The sequence below is a fragment of the mitochondrial genome of Phoenix dactylifera (assembly GCF_009389715.1).
Source record: "Phoenix dactylifera mitochondrion, complete genome".
In the NCBI taxonomy this organism is placed as follows: domain Eukaryota; kingdom Viridiplantae; phylum Streptophyta; class Magnoliopsida; order Arecales; family Arecaceae; genus Phoenix; species Phoenix dactylifera.
In genome coordinates, this window is record NC_016740.1 from 7835 (window position 1) to 28955 (window position 21121).

At 43.3% G+C, this 21121-nt stretch overlaps 4 protein-coding genes across 4 annotated transcripts; all 4 read left to right on the plus strand.

Annotated features, from left to right (window-relative positions):
- The first annotated feature begins 1153 nt into the window (after positions 1 to 1153).
- atp6 (ATP synthase F0 subunit 6) lies at positions 1154 to 1948 on the plus strand. The gene has a single exon. It carries the CDS (start codon positions 1154 to 1156, stop codon positions 1946 to 1948), a length of 795 nt encoding a protein of 264 aa, YP_005090359.1.
- A 331-nt stretch (positions 1949 to 2279) lies between these two features.
- Positions 2280 to 2846, plus strand: rpl5 (ribosomal protein L5). Its single transcript has one exon. It carries the CDS (start codon positions 2280 to 2282, stop codon positions 2844 to 2846), a length of 567 nt encoding a protein of 188 aa, YP_005090360.1.
- Positions 2827 to 3150, plus strand: rps14 (ribosomal protein S14). Its single transcript has one exon. The coding sequence runs from the start codon at positions 2827 to 2829 to the stop codon at positions 3148 to 3150; it is 324 nt and encodes a 107-aa protein (YP_005090361.1).
- A 943-nt stretch (positions 3151 to 4093) lies between these two features.
- On the plus strand, positions 4094 to 5275 carry cob (apocytochrome b). The gene has a single exon. It carries the CDS (start codon positions 4094 to 4096, stop codon positions 5273 to 5275), a length of 1182 nt encoding a protein of 393 aa, YP_005090362.1.
- Positions 5276 to 21121: the final 15846 nt, after the last annotated feature.

Here is a 21121-nt window from a genome sequence, read left to right on the forward strand (position 1 = left end):
ACGAATACCTGGCTTCAAGGGAATGGGCAGAGACCCGGATTTACCTTTTTCCAATCAAAGGATCAGGATAGGAGAATGGAATGGGACTAGACCTGCAACCACATTCACTCACTCTAATCTCTAATATACAGCGAATTCGACGGGAGAGACTTTTCACTCAAGGAAAAGGCCTTTCGGCTTACTTACACGATAAGGGGGAAGAGACCTCAAAGCACATTCACTGATAGCAGAATGGACAGCTTCGAAGGCTTACAAGGATACCAGATTGAAAAGCATTGCCCCTTCCACGATGAAAGACATTAGGCCCTGACCGATAGGCTTAAGGGAAGGATTGGGCAGGCAGAGACGGAGAGGATTCCATACGGGACTCAGGGGTTCCCCCAAGCGAAGAGCAAATGAGACCGGAAAGAAGAGAAACTCGATATACGAAACTCAAGAAGGTTCAATCCATCTGATTCCCCATTTCCTCGCTTAGCCGGACATAGGCACTTTAGGAAGACAACAATGGACGTAATGGACTACTTTTCAGACAGGGCAGTTACATTCTCTAGTGATGGAGCAACCGAACTGGATGCCTCCTTCCCCGAGTATTCCAGTATCTCGCTTTCTATTCGTGTTGTTGCAATGCTAACGAGGTACTAGCTTTTCTACAGAATTCGTACATTCAAAAGTACAAGTTGTATCTTCCATAAGAAGATAAAGCCCAAAGGGAAAGGCGAAACCGAAAACCTCCTCAACTTAAGAAGTATCAATACGCGCTTAAAGCATTTCCAACTATAATTGCGTAAGAGAAAGGAATTCATTGACTTCGAACAACAAAAAGGAGGTCAATGAGCACTAACTCTCTTCTCTGACTTTTTTTTTTGAAAGGAATGCTGCTATAAAAAACGGAGGCGGAATTACAGTTCAGTTCGACGTATAATGCAGGATAGCTGCCGCGGAAAAAATTCACAAAATTTTCGTATAGAAACAACAGCAGCAGTACGGCTTTTAGAGGGCCCTCTCCTCTCTTCTATTACTTGTTGGAGTTCCCCTGTCTCCCATCTTCTTTTCAAGTCCCACGCTTTCCCCGGTTAACAACGGCGGACCCTCTTTTTTGAAATGAAATAGAGTCCCAAAAAGGAAACAGAACAATTTTGAATCAAAGAGTTGAATGGCAACCCGAATGAGCCCACTTGAGCAATTTTCCATTCACCCATTAATTCTTATGAAGATAGGCAACTTTTATTTCTCATTCACAAATCCATCCTTGTCTATGCTGCTAACTCTCGGTTTGGTCCTACTTCTTCTTTTTTTTGTTACGAAAAAGGGAGGGGGAAAGTCAGTGCCAAATGCTTGGCAATCCTTGGTAGAGCTTATTCATGATTTCGTGCCGAACCCGGTAAACGAACAAATAGGTGGTCTTTCCGGAAATGTGAAACAAAAGTTTTCCCCTCGCATCTCGGTCACTTTTACTTTTTCGTTATTTCGTAATCCCCAGGGTATGATACCCTTTAGCTTCACAGTGACAAGTCATTTTCTCATTACTTTGGCTCTCTCATTTTCGATTTTTATAGGCATTACGATCGTTGGATTTCAAAGACATGGGCTTCATTTTTTTAGCTTCTCATTACCTGCAGGAGTCCCACTGCCGTTAGCACCTTTTTTAGTACTCCTTGAGCTAATCCCTCATTGTTTTCGTGCATTAAGCTCAGGAATACGTTTATTTGCTAATATGATGGCCGGTCATAGTTCAGTAAAGATTTTAAGTGGGTCTGCTTGGACTATGCTATTTATGAATAACATTTTTTATTTCATAGGAGATCCTGGTCCTTTATTTATAGTTCTAGCATTAACCGGTCCGGAATTAGGTGTAGCTATATCACAAGCTCATGTTTCTACGATCTCAATCTGTATTTACTTGAATGATGCTACAAATCTCCATCAAAATGAGTCATTTCATAATTGAATAAAAACGAGGAGCCGAAGATGTTAGGGGCTACAGCTACGCTTTTGCAGCACCGAACATGGTTCCGGGTACTCAAGATATTGTGTCTGGAGAGGTAGATAGATAGGACTACGTCTTGCTCGATCAGGACCCTAGCTTTATTGCGAGCCAAAAGACCCTGAAAGAATAACTAAGGAAATACCGCATTTAGAACAGAAGCTCATTTACTCCGCTATTTAGACAGCTCGTTGACTTTACTTAACGTTGGTTTCGGTTCGATCCACTATCCTTTTTGAAGCGGATAGTTCACAGTGCTCATTCTCAAAAAAACCGGAAAAGCCAACTCATCATGATGTTTCCACTCCATTTTCATTACGAAGATGTATCACGTCAGGATCCGTTGCTCAAACCGAATCACGCCAACGTTATGGAAGTTCCTGGATCGTTTGAAATAAGATTAGTACCAAAAGCAGCCTCTGATTTCAGAATCAAATATGGAAAATTGGCTATGGAGATTCCGCGCGGTCAGAGATTCATACAGACAGAAAGGGGCCCTTATTTCCAAGCAGGAAAGTCGTTTCGATCCAATCCATTCTTGGGGTCCGAAAAAGACACAGGATATGTCAGTGACTTTGCACGACAAAGCGCTCTCCGAGGGTATGGAATGTCTAATTTTTTGGTCAGAATCTCGACAGTAATGTCTATGTTAGATTCTCCGGTCGAAATACGGGAAAACCCCATGAAATTTTCGATGGAAACGGAGTTTTGCGAATTCTCCCCGGAACTGGAAGATCATTTCGAGATCTTCGAGCATATTCGAGGGTTCAATGTTACTATTGTCACTTCGGCAAACACAAAAGATGAGACTTTACCACCGTGGAGCGGCTTTTTGCTAAAAGATGAGGGAGAAACTAAGTAAGATGTCGGAGAAGCGAAATATACGAGATCACAAACGTAGATTGCTCGCGGCTAAATATGAATTGAGACGAAAGCTTTATAAAGCCTTTTGTAAAGATCCCGATCTTCCGTCTGATATGCGGGACAAACATCGTTATAAGTTGTCCAAGTTGCCAAGAAATAGTTCCTTTGCACGAGTAAGAAACCGATGTATTTCCACGGGTCGCCCTCGTTCCGTAGTTGAGTTCTTTCGCATTTCTCGTATCGTTTTTCGTGGATTAGCATCTCGAGGTCCTTTGATGGGCATAAAGAAATCGTCTTGGTAGCAACCACCAAACCAATAGAACAAAGGTTAGCTCTGCAGCTGGTCCACAAGCAAGGGTTGTAGGTCCATTACCGTCCGGCTCCGGACCGAAAAGACCTAACGGAGTCATCCCAACTCTCGGATCGGAGATGCTAACGAGACGGGAATCGAAGTGGGGGACCTCTCTACCGCACCTGTCTCCCCAGACATAGACTACAGGGTAGTACTCTTGGAAAGATAGAAGATCACCGCGTGAACAACATCTAAAGTGACGAATGTCACTCCCGAGGGATCGACCACTATTATAATATATTTTTTTAGAGAACTCTTGTTCATGTTCACGCCGGAGTGCTGAGGTTGTTCCCACCATTGAAGTCAGAGTCTGGGTGTGGGCCCGCTTACTAATACTTACTAATAGGGTTCCGAATGAAAAAGACCAAAAAGTGCTTCGTTTCGTTGGTAGAACCAACGCCAATATCATATTGACTCTCTCTCGTCCAATAAGAGTTTCCGAGAGTGACTTTCTTCAAATTCTCTCCTTTCCAAAGCTCCACAAGGCAGGCAAAAAGAAAGAGTAATAGGACAACAAGCAATGTTGCTTTCATTTTAGTTCTTTCTTTGTTGAGATTGAAATCGACCTTCTTTTGAAAAGGGGTAGGTAGTTTGCACGCAGGCAAAACTTCTTCATGAAAGGAGTTCCTGACTTTTCTTTCATAGGTTTCTTAATGACTAGTCGTTCGTTTGAAGCCTTAAGAAACCGGCAGTTTTTTTTCCGAATGACGTTCTTTTGAGAATCAAGAAACCGAAAAATCCGTAGCCCAGGTGATTCACTGCCTCCCTCTCGCTAAAATGGGATGAATCTTCTCATGCAGCTTTTTGATTATTCAGGGCGCAGCGAAGCCAATTTCCATCAAGGCAAGGGGGTAAATAAGGGGGAAGAGGAGTTGTCACGATAGAAAAGAGAAATGACTATAAGGAACCAACGATTCTCTCTTCTTAAACAACCGATATCCTCCACACTTAACCAGCATTTGATAGATTATCCAACCCCGAGCAATCTTAGTTATTGGTGGGGGTTCGGTCCGTTAGCTGGTATTTGTTTAGTCATTCAGATAGTGACTGGCGTTTTTTTAGCTATGCATCACACACCTCATGTGGATCTAGCTTTCAACAGCGTAGAACACGTTATGAGAGATGTTGAAGGGGGCTGGTTGCTCCGTTATATGCATGCTAATGGGGCAAGTATGTTTCTCATTGTGGTTCACCTTCATATTTTTCGTGGTCTATATCATGCGAGTTATAGCAGTCCTAGGGAATTTGTTCGGTGTCTCGGAGTTGTCATATTCCTATTAATGATTGTGACAGCTTTTATAGGATACGTACCACCTTGGGGTCAGATGAGCTTTTGGGGAGCTACAGTAATTACAAGCTTAGCTAGCGCCATACCTGTAGTAGGAGATACCATAGTGACTTGGCTTTGGGGTGGTTTCTCCGTGGACAATGCCACCTTAAATCGTTTTTTTAGTCTCCATCATTTACTCCCCCTTATTTTAGTAGGCGCCAGTCTTCTTCATCTGGCCGCATTGCATCAATATGGATCAAATAATCCATTGGGTGTACATTCAGAGATGGATAAAATTGCTTCTTACCCTTATTTTTATGTAAAGGATCTAGTAGGTCGGGTAGCTTCTGCTATCTTTTCTTCCATTTGGATTTTTTATGCTCCTAATGTTTTGGGGCATCCCGACAATTATATACCTGCTAATCCGATGCCCACCCCGCCTCATATTGTGCCGGAATGGTATTTCCTACCGATCCATGCCATTCTTCGCAGTATACCTGACAAATCGGGAGGTGTAGCCGCAATAGCACCAGTTTTTATATCTCTCTTGGCTTTACCTTTTTTTAAAAGTATGTATGTGCGTAGTTCAAGTTTTCGCCCGATTCACCAAGGAATATTTTGGTTGCTTTTGGCGGATCGCTTACTACTAGGTTGGATCGGATGTCAACCTGTGGAGGCACCATTTGTGACTATTGGACAAATTCCTTCTTTCTTTTTCTTCTTGTTCTTTGCCATAACGCCCATTCCGGGACGGGTTGGAAGAGGAATTCAAAATTCTTACACGGATGAGACTGATCACACCTGATCAGTGAAAAATTCTTACACCAATCATTTTTTCATTTACGAGTGAGTATTACACAAAGAATTTACAAGCGGATGAGTTTGAGGCCTCAATAGCTTAGATAGGGAAAAAATACTATACTCTAGTATAGGGTGGTAGGGCTGAACTTTCAAATCCGGGGAGCCGACCACGGAAGCCTACTAGGTAGTTCGAATCTTCCTCTGCCAACTAACTAGGACACGGGCATCAGGTCGTCCATCCATTCATTTATATTTACAACCTAGGACTAGTACTGTGGCCAACACGTGCTTCCGTACATCACCATAACTGCCTCCACGCAGCCCCTCAAGGCAACATAACTCCTATTGTGCCTACCAAGCCTCCAAATATACTAAAGCATCAAGTATCAAAAATTTGAACTTTCCGAGTAGCACAGTGCTGAGTAGGGTGCCGAGCATCAAGTCACCGAATAACCCTTCAGAAAGAGTGCGTCACTTGCGTCTTTTTTCCGCATCGAAAAGCAAAATTTCTACTATACTTCTCACTCTACCGAAAAAGCGCCTGAAACGTAAAGGAATCTACGAGTAGTTTCAACGAGTTGCCCTATAAACCGCCCAAGAACAGAAAGAAGAGAAGGAACTGCTTTCCTTATGAACCGATAGCCCTAGAGGAACGAGCCCACTAGCCGGAAGGAAAGCAAACTGAAAGCTCTACTGACGAGCGTCCCTAACTTGACTTGCCCGAAAGTGGAGCGATTTCCTGACTCAAAAGCCGAAAAAAACTCCATGGACTTGCACAGAACAGAAGGAGTTTTCACGGCAGGCTTGAAGAACTTGCAAAAGAGTCCCTGAACTAGACCTGCAACACTGACTTTCTCTCTCTATCACCGTCACTGCCTTCCGACTGTCACTATCCCTTTTGCAACGGAAAGTGATCTCTCTGGCCGGATCAAAACAGAAAGAGTGTCTTTTATCACTATGAGCTTTCCGCTTTCACTAGACTGACTGGACTTGCTTGAAAGAACTAGCTCTACTTCCGGCTTTAAGGAGCTTGACTTTAAAGTAGTTTACTTAAAGACTTCAAATTTCCGAACGGTTTGAGTTACCACTTCCGCTAGCACCTGACTCGCCCGGCAATACTGACTTGAACCGGCTCCCGCTTTGATGGAGTTGTACTGGCTCTGGCACAGGTTCAGGTACTGGTGAAAGCTCTGTCTCTTTCCTCGGTTCTCGCTTGAAGGAGCGCTTGACTAAAAAGCAAAGAGTTTAGCGTTTTTCTTCCCGTAACCGACTTGACTTTCTGCCCAAGGAAGAAAGTCAAGATTCTCTAAGCAAAGCACTCTCCAAGCCGAAAGAAAGAAGGAATGTCTTACTTTCCCTACCGCACGGTATGAGAGTTCCCACTTGAACCGGACGAGCAGCTTGCTCCTCGGAACCTAAAACAGAAGAAGGAGTTTATACGACGCTGGAAAAGAAGAAAAAAGCAACCCTCAACTGTTCTCACGCCGACAACAAAGAGAGACATACTTAGGCAATCAACCGCCCAAGATAGAATTTCTAACTATCCAAGCCTAAAGCCCGGAAGGAAAGGGAAGGGAATTCTATCTGACCTGACCTGCAAACCAAAGCCAACTAAACTAAGAAGAGAATGGATTTTTCTCCTATCCGAAAGGAAAGCCGGAAAGCGAGTTGCGAGTAAAAGCGAAAGAATTCCGAATCTAAGAAAGAAGAGGGAATTTATCTAAGCCTAAGCAACCTGCCAAAAAACCAAACTCGACAGTCTCTATCTCTACAGCCGAAAGCCTTCCTCTCATCTCCAAAGCACCACCTACCATCCTCGCGTAAGGAAAGGAACTGCTTACCGCAACTGTCGATTTCATAACTAAGCCGCCTGCGTTGCTTTAGTTTGAGACCGAGACTGAGGGGATATCCGTAGGTACCTTTCAGATCCAGACTAGACTTTCATTGAAAAAAAAAGAGAACAACCACCATGATGATCTCTGAACCAAAAACAGATTCGAACTCCTTCATTCTCCCTTTGGGATCTTGCTCAAGGTGGAGACGCAGAGGAATTTTCATTCAAAGACCCGTGCATCGCTTTGCTTTTTGACGTCATTGCGCGGAGGTGGATTCTCGATTCATAACGAAAGCAGAACACTCGCCAGGGATAGTCAAACATAGGGTGCGGCGTCAAGCAACATCTTCATTAACGATAAAAGAAACGATCGTCAGAAGCTGATTGCAAAACACCAAATCTATATAGAAAGCAGCATCTGTACGAGCTCACCTCGACCTGTAGCAAAAGGAGAGAGAGGGAGTGTGTAAAGACATAATGAGACTGGAGATCAACAATGGAAAACAAAACCAAGTCGCATACCGGAGACGAAGTTAGGCATAAGGCCGTGCATGACTCATTACCGAGCAAGATGAACTCAACTGGGAGAACGACAGGAAGAGGTTCAGCGTCAAGCTGCCAAAGGTAGAACACAACACCTAGGGTGCATGTGAAGGTCCTCAGGGATACAGATAGACATGGGGTACCACTGTGGATCCCAGTTGAAGGAGCAGTTGGAACGTCTTCAATGATCCGTATATGTTGTTGTTTCCACTTCCCTCAATACTAGCTGAAGTCATACTAAAATCATGCCAGGAAGCGTTGCATTAGTGAGACACCGCATCCACTACAAGTCTAAACCCTGATATCTTTTACACAGCCCAAGTCTTCACTCTGAATGTCAAAGAGAAAGACGCAGGATTTCAGGAATATCCTGAGAAAGTATAGTATAACGCCCGAACCTAACTAGAGAGTCTTAGTTGACCCAAAGTCAACCAATGGGACTTCAAAAAAAAATGAGGCAGAAATTCTCCCCTTCAATCCAAGATGCAGGCAAAAAAATATCTGATCATAGCCTGTCATCTAATCCCAGTTCCTCCGAGACGTCGATGAATCCTCATCATCCGTCTCCTCCAGTTCCCTTACCTGTGTCCATTCCCTCAAATTCAAATGAAAGAAAGGCACATCAGAAAGACAAGAGTGAGTGTCCAGCCCTGCAGAACCAGTCCATGGCCATACAAGAGACCTAGATAGAGAGCTAATAATCTTTAAGCAAGAATGCAAAGCCGAGAGGCTAAGCGAAGAACTAATTAGGGTTTGCCCTCTAACTTTGTCCCAAAGGTGGGCGATCCCCATAACTTTGAAGATGAAAGACCAAGTCCTTAGGGTCAATGCTTTCATTGACTCCGGTTCTGATCTGAATTGTCTGCGGAAAGAAATTGTCCCTCCAAGATACTGGGACAAATGTTCAGAAAAAGCCTATGCAGTGAATGGAGCACCTTTACAGATCCCTCATATGGTCTGGAATGTCCATGTTTGCCGGAATCGTGTTTGCCAGAATTTTGACTAAGTATTACTAAGGGATCTAGAGCACGACTGTCTCCTCGGAACCACATTCCTCTCTGCTTTGGAGAAGTTCCGGATTTTCAATGATGAAAGGATAGGAATGAAAGCCTCAATCAAGGAAACCAAAGTCTTCTTCCCGTCGAGCCTCCTAGGCTCTCGAAGATCAGAAAGATTGAGTTGAAGACCGAAGCAATTGTTTGGGTTAAAGATGTGAAAAAACCCTTCGTTTTTCACATCAGCTCCAAACTCCCGAAATCCAAGCAAGGATCAAAGAAGTTCGAGACAAGACCGTTTTTTTTTCGTTGGTTCCAAACCAGTTTTGGTCTAGGCATAAATGGAGTCTTGAGCTTCCCTATCGTTCCGGGTTTTTTTAGAGCAAGATACCAACCAAGTCAAGGGCGATCCAAATGACTGAAGCCGACAGAAAACTTCATCAAAGATCTCCTTTAGAAGAAACTCATCCGACCAAGCACCAGTCCCTGGTCATGTGCGGCCTTTTATGTCAACAATCGCTACGAGCGTGAAAGAGCCAATCCACCAAGGAGATAGTTATAAACTATAAGTCGCTCAATGATGCCCTCAAATGGATCCGATATCCTGTCCCCAGTCGACTGTCTCTAATTCATCATCTTTCTGGCGCCCCGATCTTTAGCAAGTTTGAAATGAAGTCTGGATTTTGGCAGATCCGGATTGCTGAAAAAAGGACCGGTATCAAACAGCTGGTACCGTTCCGTTGGGACAGAATGGGCCTTTTGGATTGAAAAATGCACAGTCAGAGTTCCAGAGAGCCATGGATGAGATAATAAAGCCCCTAGCCTATTTTGCAATTGCCTACATTGATGACGTCCTTATCTTCAGCAAGGCAAAAAGCTTAAAGCTTTTTGAAAATCCATTGAAAGATCTGGAATAGCGTTATCAGCCAGAAGGATGAAGCTTTTCCAGGAAGAAGTCGAGTTCCTTGGGCAGAAGATCGAAGAAGGAAGAATCAGGGTTCAAGATCACTCCATGGAATTCTCTTTAAAATTCCCTTACAATCTTACCGACAAGAAGCAACTCCAGAGGTTCTTAGGATGTCTGAACTACCTGTCCTATTACTTTATTACAAGAACTTGGCCTACGACCGAAAGATCCTATCCAATAGGCTGAGGAAAAATAAATAGAAACCCTTATCTTATGAGTGTACCGATGCCGTCAGGAGGATCAACGAAAAGGTAAAGAAACTCCCAATTCTTGCCCTGCCAGATGACAATAACGAGAAGGTGATCGAGACCGATGCATCCGAAGTTGGGGCTGAGTCCTTAAACAGGTACATGATCGAAAGGAAGAGGTAATCCAGTATGCCTCCAGCGCGTGGAGTGACGTCAAGAAAAACTATTCGACAATCCAGAAGAAAGTTCTAGCAGCCTTGAAGTCCATTCTAAAGTTCCAAATCTACATCCTTAACCAGAGGTTCCTGTTGAGAACAGATTGTAAGGCGTTGAAAAAAACCCTTAAGAAAGATGTCAAGACCCTCGCTGCAAAACATATTTTCGCTAGATGGCAAGCCCCTCTTTTACTTTGATATAGAACAAATAAAGGGGGAGAGTCACAGTCTCCCTTATTTCCTAACCAGAAAATTTCTTTTTTGAAAGGGAACCAGCCGAATCAACATGGTATCCTGCGAAAGAACAGAGAATCAATGGGTTGTGAATCATACAGAAATAGAGGCTCCCTGCCTTGAGCCTGAAGTCATTGGTGGAAGCGCAGATGGTTGGAACGTTGCAACCATCATCCTTGGACCCAGAATATAGAGCTCTTCCCTGCAACCTGGAGGATGGAGATGAGCTCAAGATAGATTAAAGGCAACGAAATCGGCATATATAAAAAAGCACTCTTACAGAGGCAATGACATCGCGTACTCCGTATGCATCTTCCAGAGGATCATCCCTTTTTCAGAGTGGGGAACTATCACAATGTTAGATCCTCAAATTCTAACTGGAAGCCATATCCGGTGCAGCTATTTGTAATATCAAGAGTCCTTCATTGAGGCTCTGAAGATTAACAATCCAGATCGAACTCATTCATGGTTCTTTCTACTTGGGAGAATGTTAAATGTCGCCAGTAGGCCCGCTTGCTTTGATATCTGGTGGGCAAGATTCGGATTATCAGCAGAAGCAGTACCCGAATCAGAAGTCAGAAGAAGGATCAGTACAGAAAGCCAAATTGAAATCCCAACCAGTCAAGAGGTATTCGCTTATGTGGCAGCAAATCAGATACCGTGGACGATGAAATCGGGGTTTGCACTTTGGTTTGATCTCACGACAGCTGACCTCACTCGTACCTTCTACTCTAGGTAGTAAAAGAATAAGGACGAGAAATGAAATAGGTAAAAAAAGCAGTCTTTTTGATCAGAGATATCAGCAGTTCCGCTGGACCATCATGTGCCCCCAATACCTTATAAAAGCTTAGGGAGAGAAAAAGTGACAAAGCATTCCTGGAGCAAGTGAAGAAGAAGGAGTCGTGACCCGACCAATCCAGATCCTCGACCCAGAAGACATGCAGCCAGTTGCTACCAAGACACCAGGGCAAAAGGGAAAAAAAAAGAAAAATATAAGCCCAGTTATAAGGGCAGTCTTGTCAAAGTTTTGAGTGACGAGGGTCATAGGCTAGAAAGTATAGATTCTTGGAATGTTCCTTTTCATTTCAATAGAATTTGAGTGCATGTTATGCCTATCAAATTATTATTATTATAACGGTCATGTGAGTGAATAAAAGAAGAAGGCCACTTGGATTCCCTCATGTGAGTGGACATGTGTCTCCTTGCATGAGACCTTGATGACCAAGGTTGATGAGTCACCACTTAAGAGAAAAAGTATTCTCTTGTTTGGACTATATTGACCAAGTTTGACTACCATATAGAGACTTGTGTCCCAAGGAATGAGACATGTGTCCTCCTATATAGATAAGTTTCTAAGTAGGCAAGGGCAAGGGTTGCCTTAGTTCCCAAGTCAGTTGCCATGTGTCTAGATGTCAGTCTTGTGAGTCCTTGTATGTATCCAATTGAATGACACTTGTCACCTCCATGAAGGCTCTCTAAGTCTATATAAAAAGTCGCCCATGAGAGGAGAAGTGGAGGTTGGTGAGAGGTTGAAGTGAGACTTGTGAAGATAGTGTGAGTGACTCATATGTCTTAGGAGTGAAGTCCTTTGTAAGCAAGCTTTGAGGTATTTCAAAAATGAAAAATGTTGACTTCTTTATTTTATTGTGCTTAGATCTCTCTCTCTATTTCTTTCTATCTCTCCCTTTCTTCAGCTAGCGTACCTTACTCCTTCTATCCTGCTTTCTAAAACAAGGAAGGGAATATCTGAGACTCTTTGAATCCAGTACTAAACAAGAAGGAAAGGAAGGAGATAGATAAAGATAGAAATCACAATCTTGCCCTGTTGATAGGGAATCTCTCTATCTCTAGCTGTCCTCTTTGTGCTGTCTTCTGTGTTTGGTACTTAAGTCAGTCAGTGTGATTTTCTGATGGCAGTTCAGTCTCCCCTTAGCCCAACAGACCCGAGTCAATAGCAAAGAGGAACCAACCACGACTTAGCAACATGTCTGACGAGGCAACTATCTGCTCTCTCAGTGGTGGAATAGAAAAATCTCTATCTCTGTCCGAAGCAAGGGAGGGAAGAGAAGAGGTGGTGGGGAAAGCGCCGGGCAGGGGCTAAGCAATGGTTTTAAAGACCATGCGGATAAGGGCAAGACATGATTAAGTGCTTCTTATCTTTCTTTGGGCCTAAGCTGCCATATTCTTCCATCTTTCTGAACCTGTATCAGCCCATTCCTTAGAAAGACGTAGAACTGTTAGACTCACGTTAGCTCGCATCGGGCCTATTCGCTTCGTTGTCCGAATAAGCCTTTCACTTCACCGAGAGATCAAGGCTCCTCTTCGTGGCAATAAGAAGTTGGTCTGGTTGGCTTGCTTGCCAATCGATGGACGGAAACGAGACTGTAGCTCCAGTTCCATGTCCCAGGGTCTTATTTAATCCGAAGAATGGAAAGAGGGCTGGCTTGACCCGATTGAAGAGACGGTTGCAGTGTCGGGTGTATCATACATTGGTTGGACTTTCCGAGTTCGGCCTGGGAGTTCGAAGAAGATTAGTTCAATAGCCAAAGCGGACCAGAGAAGGTTAGTTTAGTGACCCGCGGAGATAGACCAAAGAAAAGCTGACCGGGGCAGGAAACAAAAGAAGAAAAAGTAAGGCTTGATTGGCTAAGGGACATAGGTAAGGAAAAGCTCTTCAAGAGGTTCCACTCTTACATATACTTATCATACGAATAAGAGAAGAGCACCTACACCTACGCCTAAGAAGACAACAAGTTCATCATCAACCGGAAGACAGACACGAAGGAGACAGAGATTAGTGAGCGGAAGTGATAGACCCAAGAAAAAGAGGAGAGGCGGAGGGCATACTCGAGATCAGTGACTATGGATTGTATAAAGTCAAGGCTTTGTTGGGACATTCTATCCCGCATATCGCGCATATGTCTGAATGATAAACCAGTGGCATCTGACGACCGACCACGTGCAACTCTTGCCTGGGCCAGCAATAGCTACCCGCCTAACATTTCTTTCTCCCCAAGCGGAGCATCAACTATGAGAAACATGCCCAGGTACAGAAGAAAGAGATGGAGGAGTTTACTACTCGACTGATAAGGTTATCACATATCTTACTCCTTTGGGGTCAGGAGAAGAGATACAGGAAGAGGAGAGGGAAGGAGGAAGTTTACGACCGACTTCCCAACTTACCTTATCGGACTTTCATATCTGCCTCGAATGAAACTTGATCTCCGGGGTAGGTCGGTCATAAGAAATTTTCGACTAGTTAGTGTTAAGCATATGGTGCGGGACGGGGGGGGATCCTCACTCTTGACAGCCGGCCGCTTTCAAGCGCAAGCGCCTTGGGTTGGATTACTTCTTTTCTATTTGCGAGGATTCAATATTTCATCACAAGGAAATTTCGTATAATGACTGACTGACCAAGTCAAGTCGTCACTTTCATCCACATCCACATATAGTAAAGTGCGCGACCGAGCAAGCAGTATTCTTTCTATGTAGTACGATCAATCAAGCCTATCGCTGATTGCGCGTCCGTTGATTGAACACATTTTCTTTTGTTTGATTCAGTGAGATTGGGTTGGTGTTCCGTGTACCTTAGTACAAGATCGAAAAGTGGCTAATTTAGCTCAGTCGACGCTCCCCACCAATGAATGTTGGTGACTTCTGTTCCAACTGGACTGGGAGAACAACAGTCAGGTGCACCCATTGGACGCTGGAGCCAATGTTCTACACACAGAAGGACTGCACACCATACTAAAAGGTCAAAGTAAATACAAAGTTAAAAATGATCAAAAAACAAAAAAGGCTGGGCATTGCCTCAAACATGCTCTTTTTTTATAAAAAATGTGTATCTATGTATTATTATACTATAAGCGATCAGTATAGATATTATTCTTCTGGTAGCAAAGATTTTGATGGAAGTCAGTTTGAACAGGAATTGTTAGTGAGCGAGATTAGGTATCTATACCGTAGCTGTCCAGATTTATTTGAAGTTTCGGAGAAGGAAGTGGAAAAGATAGTGAAATCAATACTTTCGCGTGAGTATAGATTTTCACCTCTGAAAGTTGTTAGAAACAATGGTAATAATCCAGCTGTCTTTCGAAAAGACTAATCAGCTAAGTTCGAACCCAAATGCAACTTTCTCTCTTCTTCCTAACCCAAAAGATGAGATTGTTCTTATGTCAATGACTCGAATAGTAACACGACACTATCTTGAGTCTAATTTATGTTCAAAAGAATCATTCTTCTTTAGAGATCATCCACACTTATTTTATAATTCTTTAGAAAAACTTGGTCAAGTCAAGAAACTCTATCAACTGGATCTAAGTCGATCCTTCCTAACAATGGAAAAAAAAATCTTATTTTCAAATATAGAAAAAATTATTTCAAATCAATATTTATTAAAATTGATTCATGATTTCTGTCAATTAGAAGCGAAGGACGATAATGGAAATAATATTCAATATTTCGATTTCGCGCCGGTGGGAATTTTTTCAGAAGCATTATTTCATATCTATTTCTCTATCCTTGACAGAGAGTTCATGCGGGCATACCCAGATCTCCCATATGTTAGATATTTCCACGAGGTATATGTACTTGTTCCAGCGAATAAGATGGAAGAATTCGATTCAGATGAAGAGTTCACTACCATTTTTATGGAACTCAACTTAGATGGAAAGGTATCAATTCTATTTCCGGGAGATAAAGATATTGTGTGTTACGCAGGAAAGATTGGGATATCCAAAGAAGGAAATATTATGTTTACTCCGAAGAAAGAATAAGAATATTCTAAGGCAAACCCACTGACGAAGCGTCTGAGCCTCTGGAGGTAAGTGATTGTGATTGAAACTAACCTCTTCAAATTGCTCGCCTAGCCTTGAGTTGGTCCAATCTCCTGGTCCATTGCCCTATCGGTTAGTGGGATAAATGGTAGAGGGGGCTTTTCTTTCAGTTTCTATTTACTGTCTTTTAAGCTGTCTCAGGGAATGTGTAAGCGTTCCCCCGTCGAAAGTCCTGACTTCCTTCTTTATCTTTACGTCAAAAATGACGTTTTAGAAAGGAAGTGTCATTTTTTCCAATAAAATCCCATGCATTCATTTCAGGCCTAATCCGGCCAGCCATTTAAACCGTAAGTCCCGCGAAGCTGATGGCCGCTGGCCGAAGAAAAACAATAATACAAAAAGTCATGTTGCCATACTTTACAAACAAGATCAAACTTTCCCTCAAAGTCATCAATCAACCAAGAGGGGAAGACCAGGTCGGGAATACACCAGTGAGATACAAGTCCCCGGCTAAAAAAATTCTGCCCAGGAAAAACGTGGAGTCAACGCTGGATAGGACATTACCGCTAATCCAACGAAGTTATTCTGGTAGCAGGACCGTATTTTCAAATAAAATTGAGCTAGGTGATGTTTTGATAAAAAAGGTCACCCAAGGAAAAGAAAGAAAAGGACCCGTAAAGGATCTGTTAGAAACACAAGACATATTTGGAACGATTGAAAAGACTCCGGGGAGATCGAAGTACCAAATGCTTATGTATCCCGAGATAGGCCTACGGGGCATTATTAGAGAAAAAGCCCCAAGGCCGTGGGTCAAGACCAGAGAGCAACAGATATACCTGGGGCAACAGAGCACTCAGGCGGGGTACGGGCAAGCACTGAACATAACCGAGATACTCAGTAAATTCTTACCAGCGCTATATATTGGGTGCCTTCTATGGTGGGACTATCTCCCGGAGATCAGTCAAACGTTGTTAGATCTAGAACGATTGAGAGAAATTGCAGAGGCTTCGATTGCTAGTGAGTTGGGGGACGAAATCCTTCAAACTGCCATGAGTAGTGAGCAGAGCGAGGGGAGGTGCAAACTGCTAGAAGCGGCGCCTGAGGAAAGGTCGGCCAGAGCCACCGCTATATGGATTGCGGGGACTGTGCTTGCCATAGCCATCTCCGTAGCCGCAGCCAAAGCTAGAGGGGCTTAGAGAATATGAAGATACTACGGAGGTTTTTGTACAATGTTCGAGCACCGCCATTTCTAATGGTTGTTGCAAAAAAGAGAAATTTCCTTAGACATCAAGCTCTTAATAGGGAATCACACGCTCCTTTCTCTTTTTGAGACTGGTTTCTTAGTGTGGCATGGATCTTCCCCACTTTTGACGTTGACGTCTAGGGTAAGAGCAATCTCCCTGTCTAATACACCTTCAAAAATCTATAAAATCCCATATAGCTTGGGACTGGTCGATTCTTGCTATGGTGTCAGAATCTAATGTAGCCTTTAAAAAGGCGAGGCCCCTAGCGATAGGAGGAAAGAAGAGTGGGTATGCGGGCTTCTTTCGCTTGACAAAGAGGCTTTACCAGTCTTTGAACTGCGTCACCAAAGCGATTCCTGTTGATGCAACGAACTCTTTCTATTCCACGAGCCCTTTCGAGAGAGTCTTCTTTCCGCTACTTTCTTTTTCCGGTCTTTTCTTCTTTCTAAAGAACCAGCGATTTGATACGTCGGTTTGTTAGAATGTTCCAATTGTAAATCTATCCTAAGCTTAACACATGCAAGTCGGACTATGAACCACTGTTTTCGGGGAGAATCTACAAAGGTAAGGAAGAGAAAAGACGAGTTAGCTCAGTTGATAAATGCAAGGCTGATAGATGTCCAACTTTGCCATGACACAACAGATAGCGGACGGAAGCGAGGAAGAGAGAACCACACCCTATACTTTGAATTTCTAAAAGAATGCAAATGGACATGAGTAGTAGAGTTTTTTGTCGATTCTTCCTTTCTTTCCTATTCATTTTGACCTTGTTGCTCTGTTTTTTGTGTTGTCTGTGTCTGATTTTCGGATTGGATTTTCATGTCATCCTTGTCAAGATCCAATCCATGATCTTAGGCAAAGTATTCCACTTCTTATTTTATAGGTTCGGTTGGGTAGGGGGTCTCCTTGTCCCATTCTTTTTATCTTTTTTGAATGAGGACCCCTCGACTTTGATGGGGAACATGCAGTCAGGAGCTTCCGGAGCATCAAGCTCGGAAGTGCGCGGAATCCAAGCGCCGTTAAGCATGGGGGACCCCAATACGGGGATGGCCATTTACAAGGCCCCTAGTCCGGTTGAAGTCTTCGAGATTCCGGAGACACCCCATTCCGGCGCTTCGGAGGCCGCACCGGGGCCAGCGGAACCGGGGCAACCCTCAAATTTGAACCCCCGTCGAGCGGAGGTAGAGCTTGAACTTATGCGCGTTTTGCAGAAGTTAGAACCGACAACTCTCCAAGGGGCAAAGCTCCTACGATCATTAGATCGCCTTGGCCTGGAAGGGGCTTCTGATGATCTCCTAATCGCTCTCAAAGAACAAATCTTGGAACTTGAAAGAAGAAGACCGATAACTAGAAATAAAGCAATTGGTATTTTTGAGGAATTCCTCAAAAATTGGAACAAACACCTTTATTTATAGTTCTAGCATTAACCGGTCTGGAATTAGGTGTAGCTATATCACAAGCTCATGTTTCTGCGATCTCAATCTGTATTTACTTGAATGATGCTACAAATCTCCATCAAAGTGGTTATTTATTTATACTACTTACCTACGCGGATCGGCGGTTTCGGAGACCGAACTGCCCTAGCTCCAGAAGAGGTTAGCCGTAGGAGATTCAAACCTTGACCTTCTCTTTTCTTTATGAAGCTAGGAGAAATTAGCCGGAGGGCCATCTCTCCATATAAGAAATGGGGTATTCCTTACGGTTAAGCCAACTCCCTCGAGGGGCTACAAGTGCACTTAAGGTTTCCTGCTTATTTCCTGTACCAAAGTCAGTCCCTCAGGGCCATCAACCGGACGTAGGTTCTTCTGCCTTTTCACAGAAAGAAACTAGATCCCTAAGAACAGGGACAAGTACCCGCTCTATTCCTGACTTAAGTAATCCTTCTGGTATCTTCTCCTATCTTGTATCTCTCTTTTAGCCTATCTCATTAGAAAGAAGCCAAAGCGACGTACCTACCGAATTCCACTACTTCTCCAGCGAAGCATTATGTTCCAAGACCGGCAACTCCCACAACCCCATGTTGTGACCAAGCAACTTCCGCGCCTCCCCCTCGTACTGATACTGATTGTGCTTTCCATGTTTGCTTTGCCATATTCTGTATTCCTTATTCTTTTATTGGTATTACCAAATGAGTATAGTTTTTAGTTATTTTCATTGATTGCGGATTTCGTTTCTACGCTTTCAAAAAAGTCCGTTTTTTTGGATGTTCATGTCCTTGGCTGTCTTCGTGACAAGAGATACATTTACATAAAAGAATTCTTTGTGGACAAGCGGTAAGGCCCCCCATGTGGCGCACCCTCAGACCAATAGAAGGGGATTTCGAACTAAGCTAATGAAGGTGATTCGCTCCAACTACGGGATGAGTGCCAACCCCGCCGGTTAGAGCTCCTCCTCCGTATCTGTATATCTGCATCTTCCTCATATGTAGTTTCTATGCCTTCAGAAAGGCCCTATTATTGATCCACCATACTTCCTATGATAGGCTGTAAAGAAGCTATATCGGCTCATAATTCGGCTATATAAAAGAAGTCGTGAACTCCAGAAAGTAGGGAACTCAAGCGAAGAGACCATAGAATGGTACTGCTACTTGAAATCCTGGGGCTAATGGCAAGACAGAGGGATTCGTGGGGAGATGTGCTATACTATATTTATTTCCTCATTTCCCCATAATATTTATGATTCAAGTTACCATCAGATTGAATGAAAGGGATGACCGGCAGATGATAGCAAGGCTAAACAGATTCGAGATTCTCGATCAGATGAGCGGACAGGGCAAGCACGTACTACCAGAAGAGTAGACCTCAGAGCGATAGATTCCCAGTGCTTGAAGAAACTTATTTGGAGCCTTCCTTCACTCCTGAACTAGACTCAACTGAGTGCGCCTATGATAGGCTCCTGCTACTAAGGAAAGGACTCTAAGAGACTGACTCGCGATCTAAAGAAAGTGAAATTCTGGTCGAGAAGAGAGTATATTTAGATATGCGCTATATTAGGGGGATATAGACTAGATAAGTCCAAGACTACTATTGGCTAATGGAATCACTTAGTCTAGCTCTATTACATATAATGAAAGAAAGCAGCATAGCAAATGATTCTTTAGCTAATGAGATTCACACTCATTCACCAGGAAAGACCAATCACCAATACCAGTTCAGCGGAAAAGAGATGGCATGGGGGAATGGAATACGGGAAGGCGGGAATGACATAGGGAATGGGAGACTTCGAATGGAAAGAACTCAACCGATTTGATCAGAGACGCTTGTACGCTTTCCGACGGATCTATTGGATTGAAAACAAATTAGCGCTACTTGACTAAACTAAAGAAAGAGAGTCCATGCTTAACAGAGTCATGTCGGAATATAAAGAGGTAGCTTGCAGGCATCAATCTTGAGGGCTATTCTTGATCCTACATTCGAAAAAGAGAAGAGAGTATATGCTTAACACAGCAGTGTCGGACTAATTCTCTCCCCTGCTGAGCCTTAGAAAGGGAATGAGTTATAAGGGATTTGAAAGATCACAAATGGAAGATAAAGAGAACGACGATAAAATAAAGAAGAGTAGCGCTTTCATAAGCGAGAGAGTAGAGCAAGAAAGCACCGCCCAAAGCGCCTTTCAGAGGCGGGTACACGGTGGCCTACGCTCCTTGATCGCTTATAAAAGCACTCTGGTTCCCAAATCAAGAAGAAAGCCCCCCGATTTTTTTGAAATTTAGTCTGTAATTTAAACAAATTATTCCATCACGCTCTTTGTTAGATAGGAAAAAATGTCATAGTAAAGTAGGGCAGGCGTAAGCATTAGTAGTTTGAGTATTTATTATGGGTCCAATGCACTCACCACCATTTGCTTCCCAAGCCAAGACATAGGAAATGTCAGGCTGGAATGATCAAAAATCTCCCTTCCCATATCTTTGGACTAGTTATATAAAGCTAGTTCAGTACCATTTAGCACTAGAAGAGGTGGAAGTCCTCTTCAATAGGTTGGTCGTAACTGATGACCAAACCAGAAAATATTTTCTATTACGAGATAGACAATGGAAGAGTTATGGACGGCCGTTCAACCTTTTCTTATGGCGGCTCAAGAGGCGCTGCCGCCGGTGCCCGATCAACCACAGGTGGCAGTCCCCTCCCCTGCTCTCCATCCAAATGTTGATTATGATCCACTGAACCAGCAGATTGGGGGAGAAAGCCTATCCCAAATCTATTTGCAGCTCATCTGCAAATACAGGGGAGGGGGGGGCTTCCTCCGGAGAATACCTTCTTCGAAAAAGCTTGCTCCATCTTTGAGAGTAAACGGAAAATACTTTTAAAGATGGAGGAGCTTGATCCGGGTAGGGGCTGGCGTTCGGGCGGGGCCCGGTTTATCAAGGCTAAGAATGGCGGGGACTTTTCAATGAAAAGTCTCAATTTGATGTTATGAAACCCCAAAACCAACTTATCCTTCTAGAGGCCTTAACCTCTGTGTGTACTGAGATTGAAACCCAGCATAATGCAGAACCTCTCGCGGGTCCAAATAATCTCCTATATACCTGCGCAATAAATAACACAATAAGTGCAATAACCAATACGATCGAACAGCTTTTCCAACGTCACAATCCCCCCTCTTCCTACGAATTGGACGTACGCACAAATAGTCACTGATATCCTTGGGGATGATATGCCCCTGCAAAATGTTTCTTCTGTATTGAAAAACATCACTCACTTGGGCCTTGCTAGTAATGAATTCCATCAAATCTTCAATTTATTGAATTTGACAGGAGGAGGTTTTGCTTAGCACCTATATATATCTATTTATAATAGCTTCCGCGGGAGCATTAGTGGAATTTTTTTTAGTTCTTTTTTCCTTTTTTTCGACGATT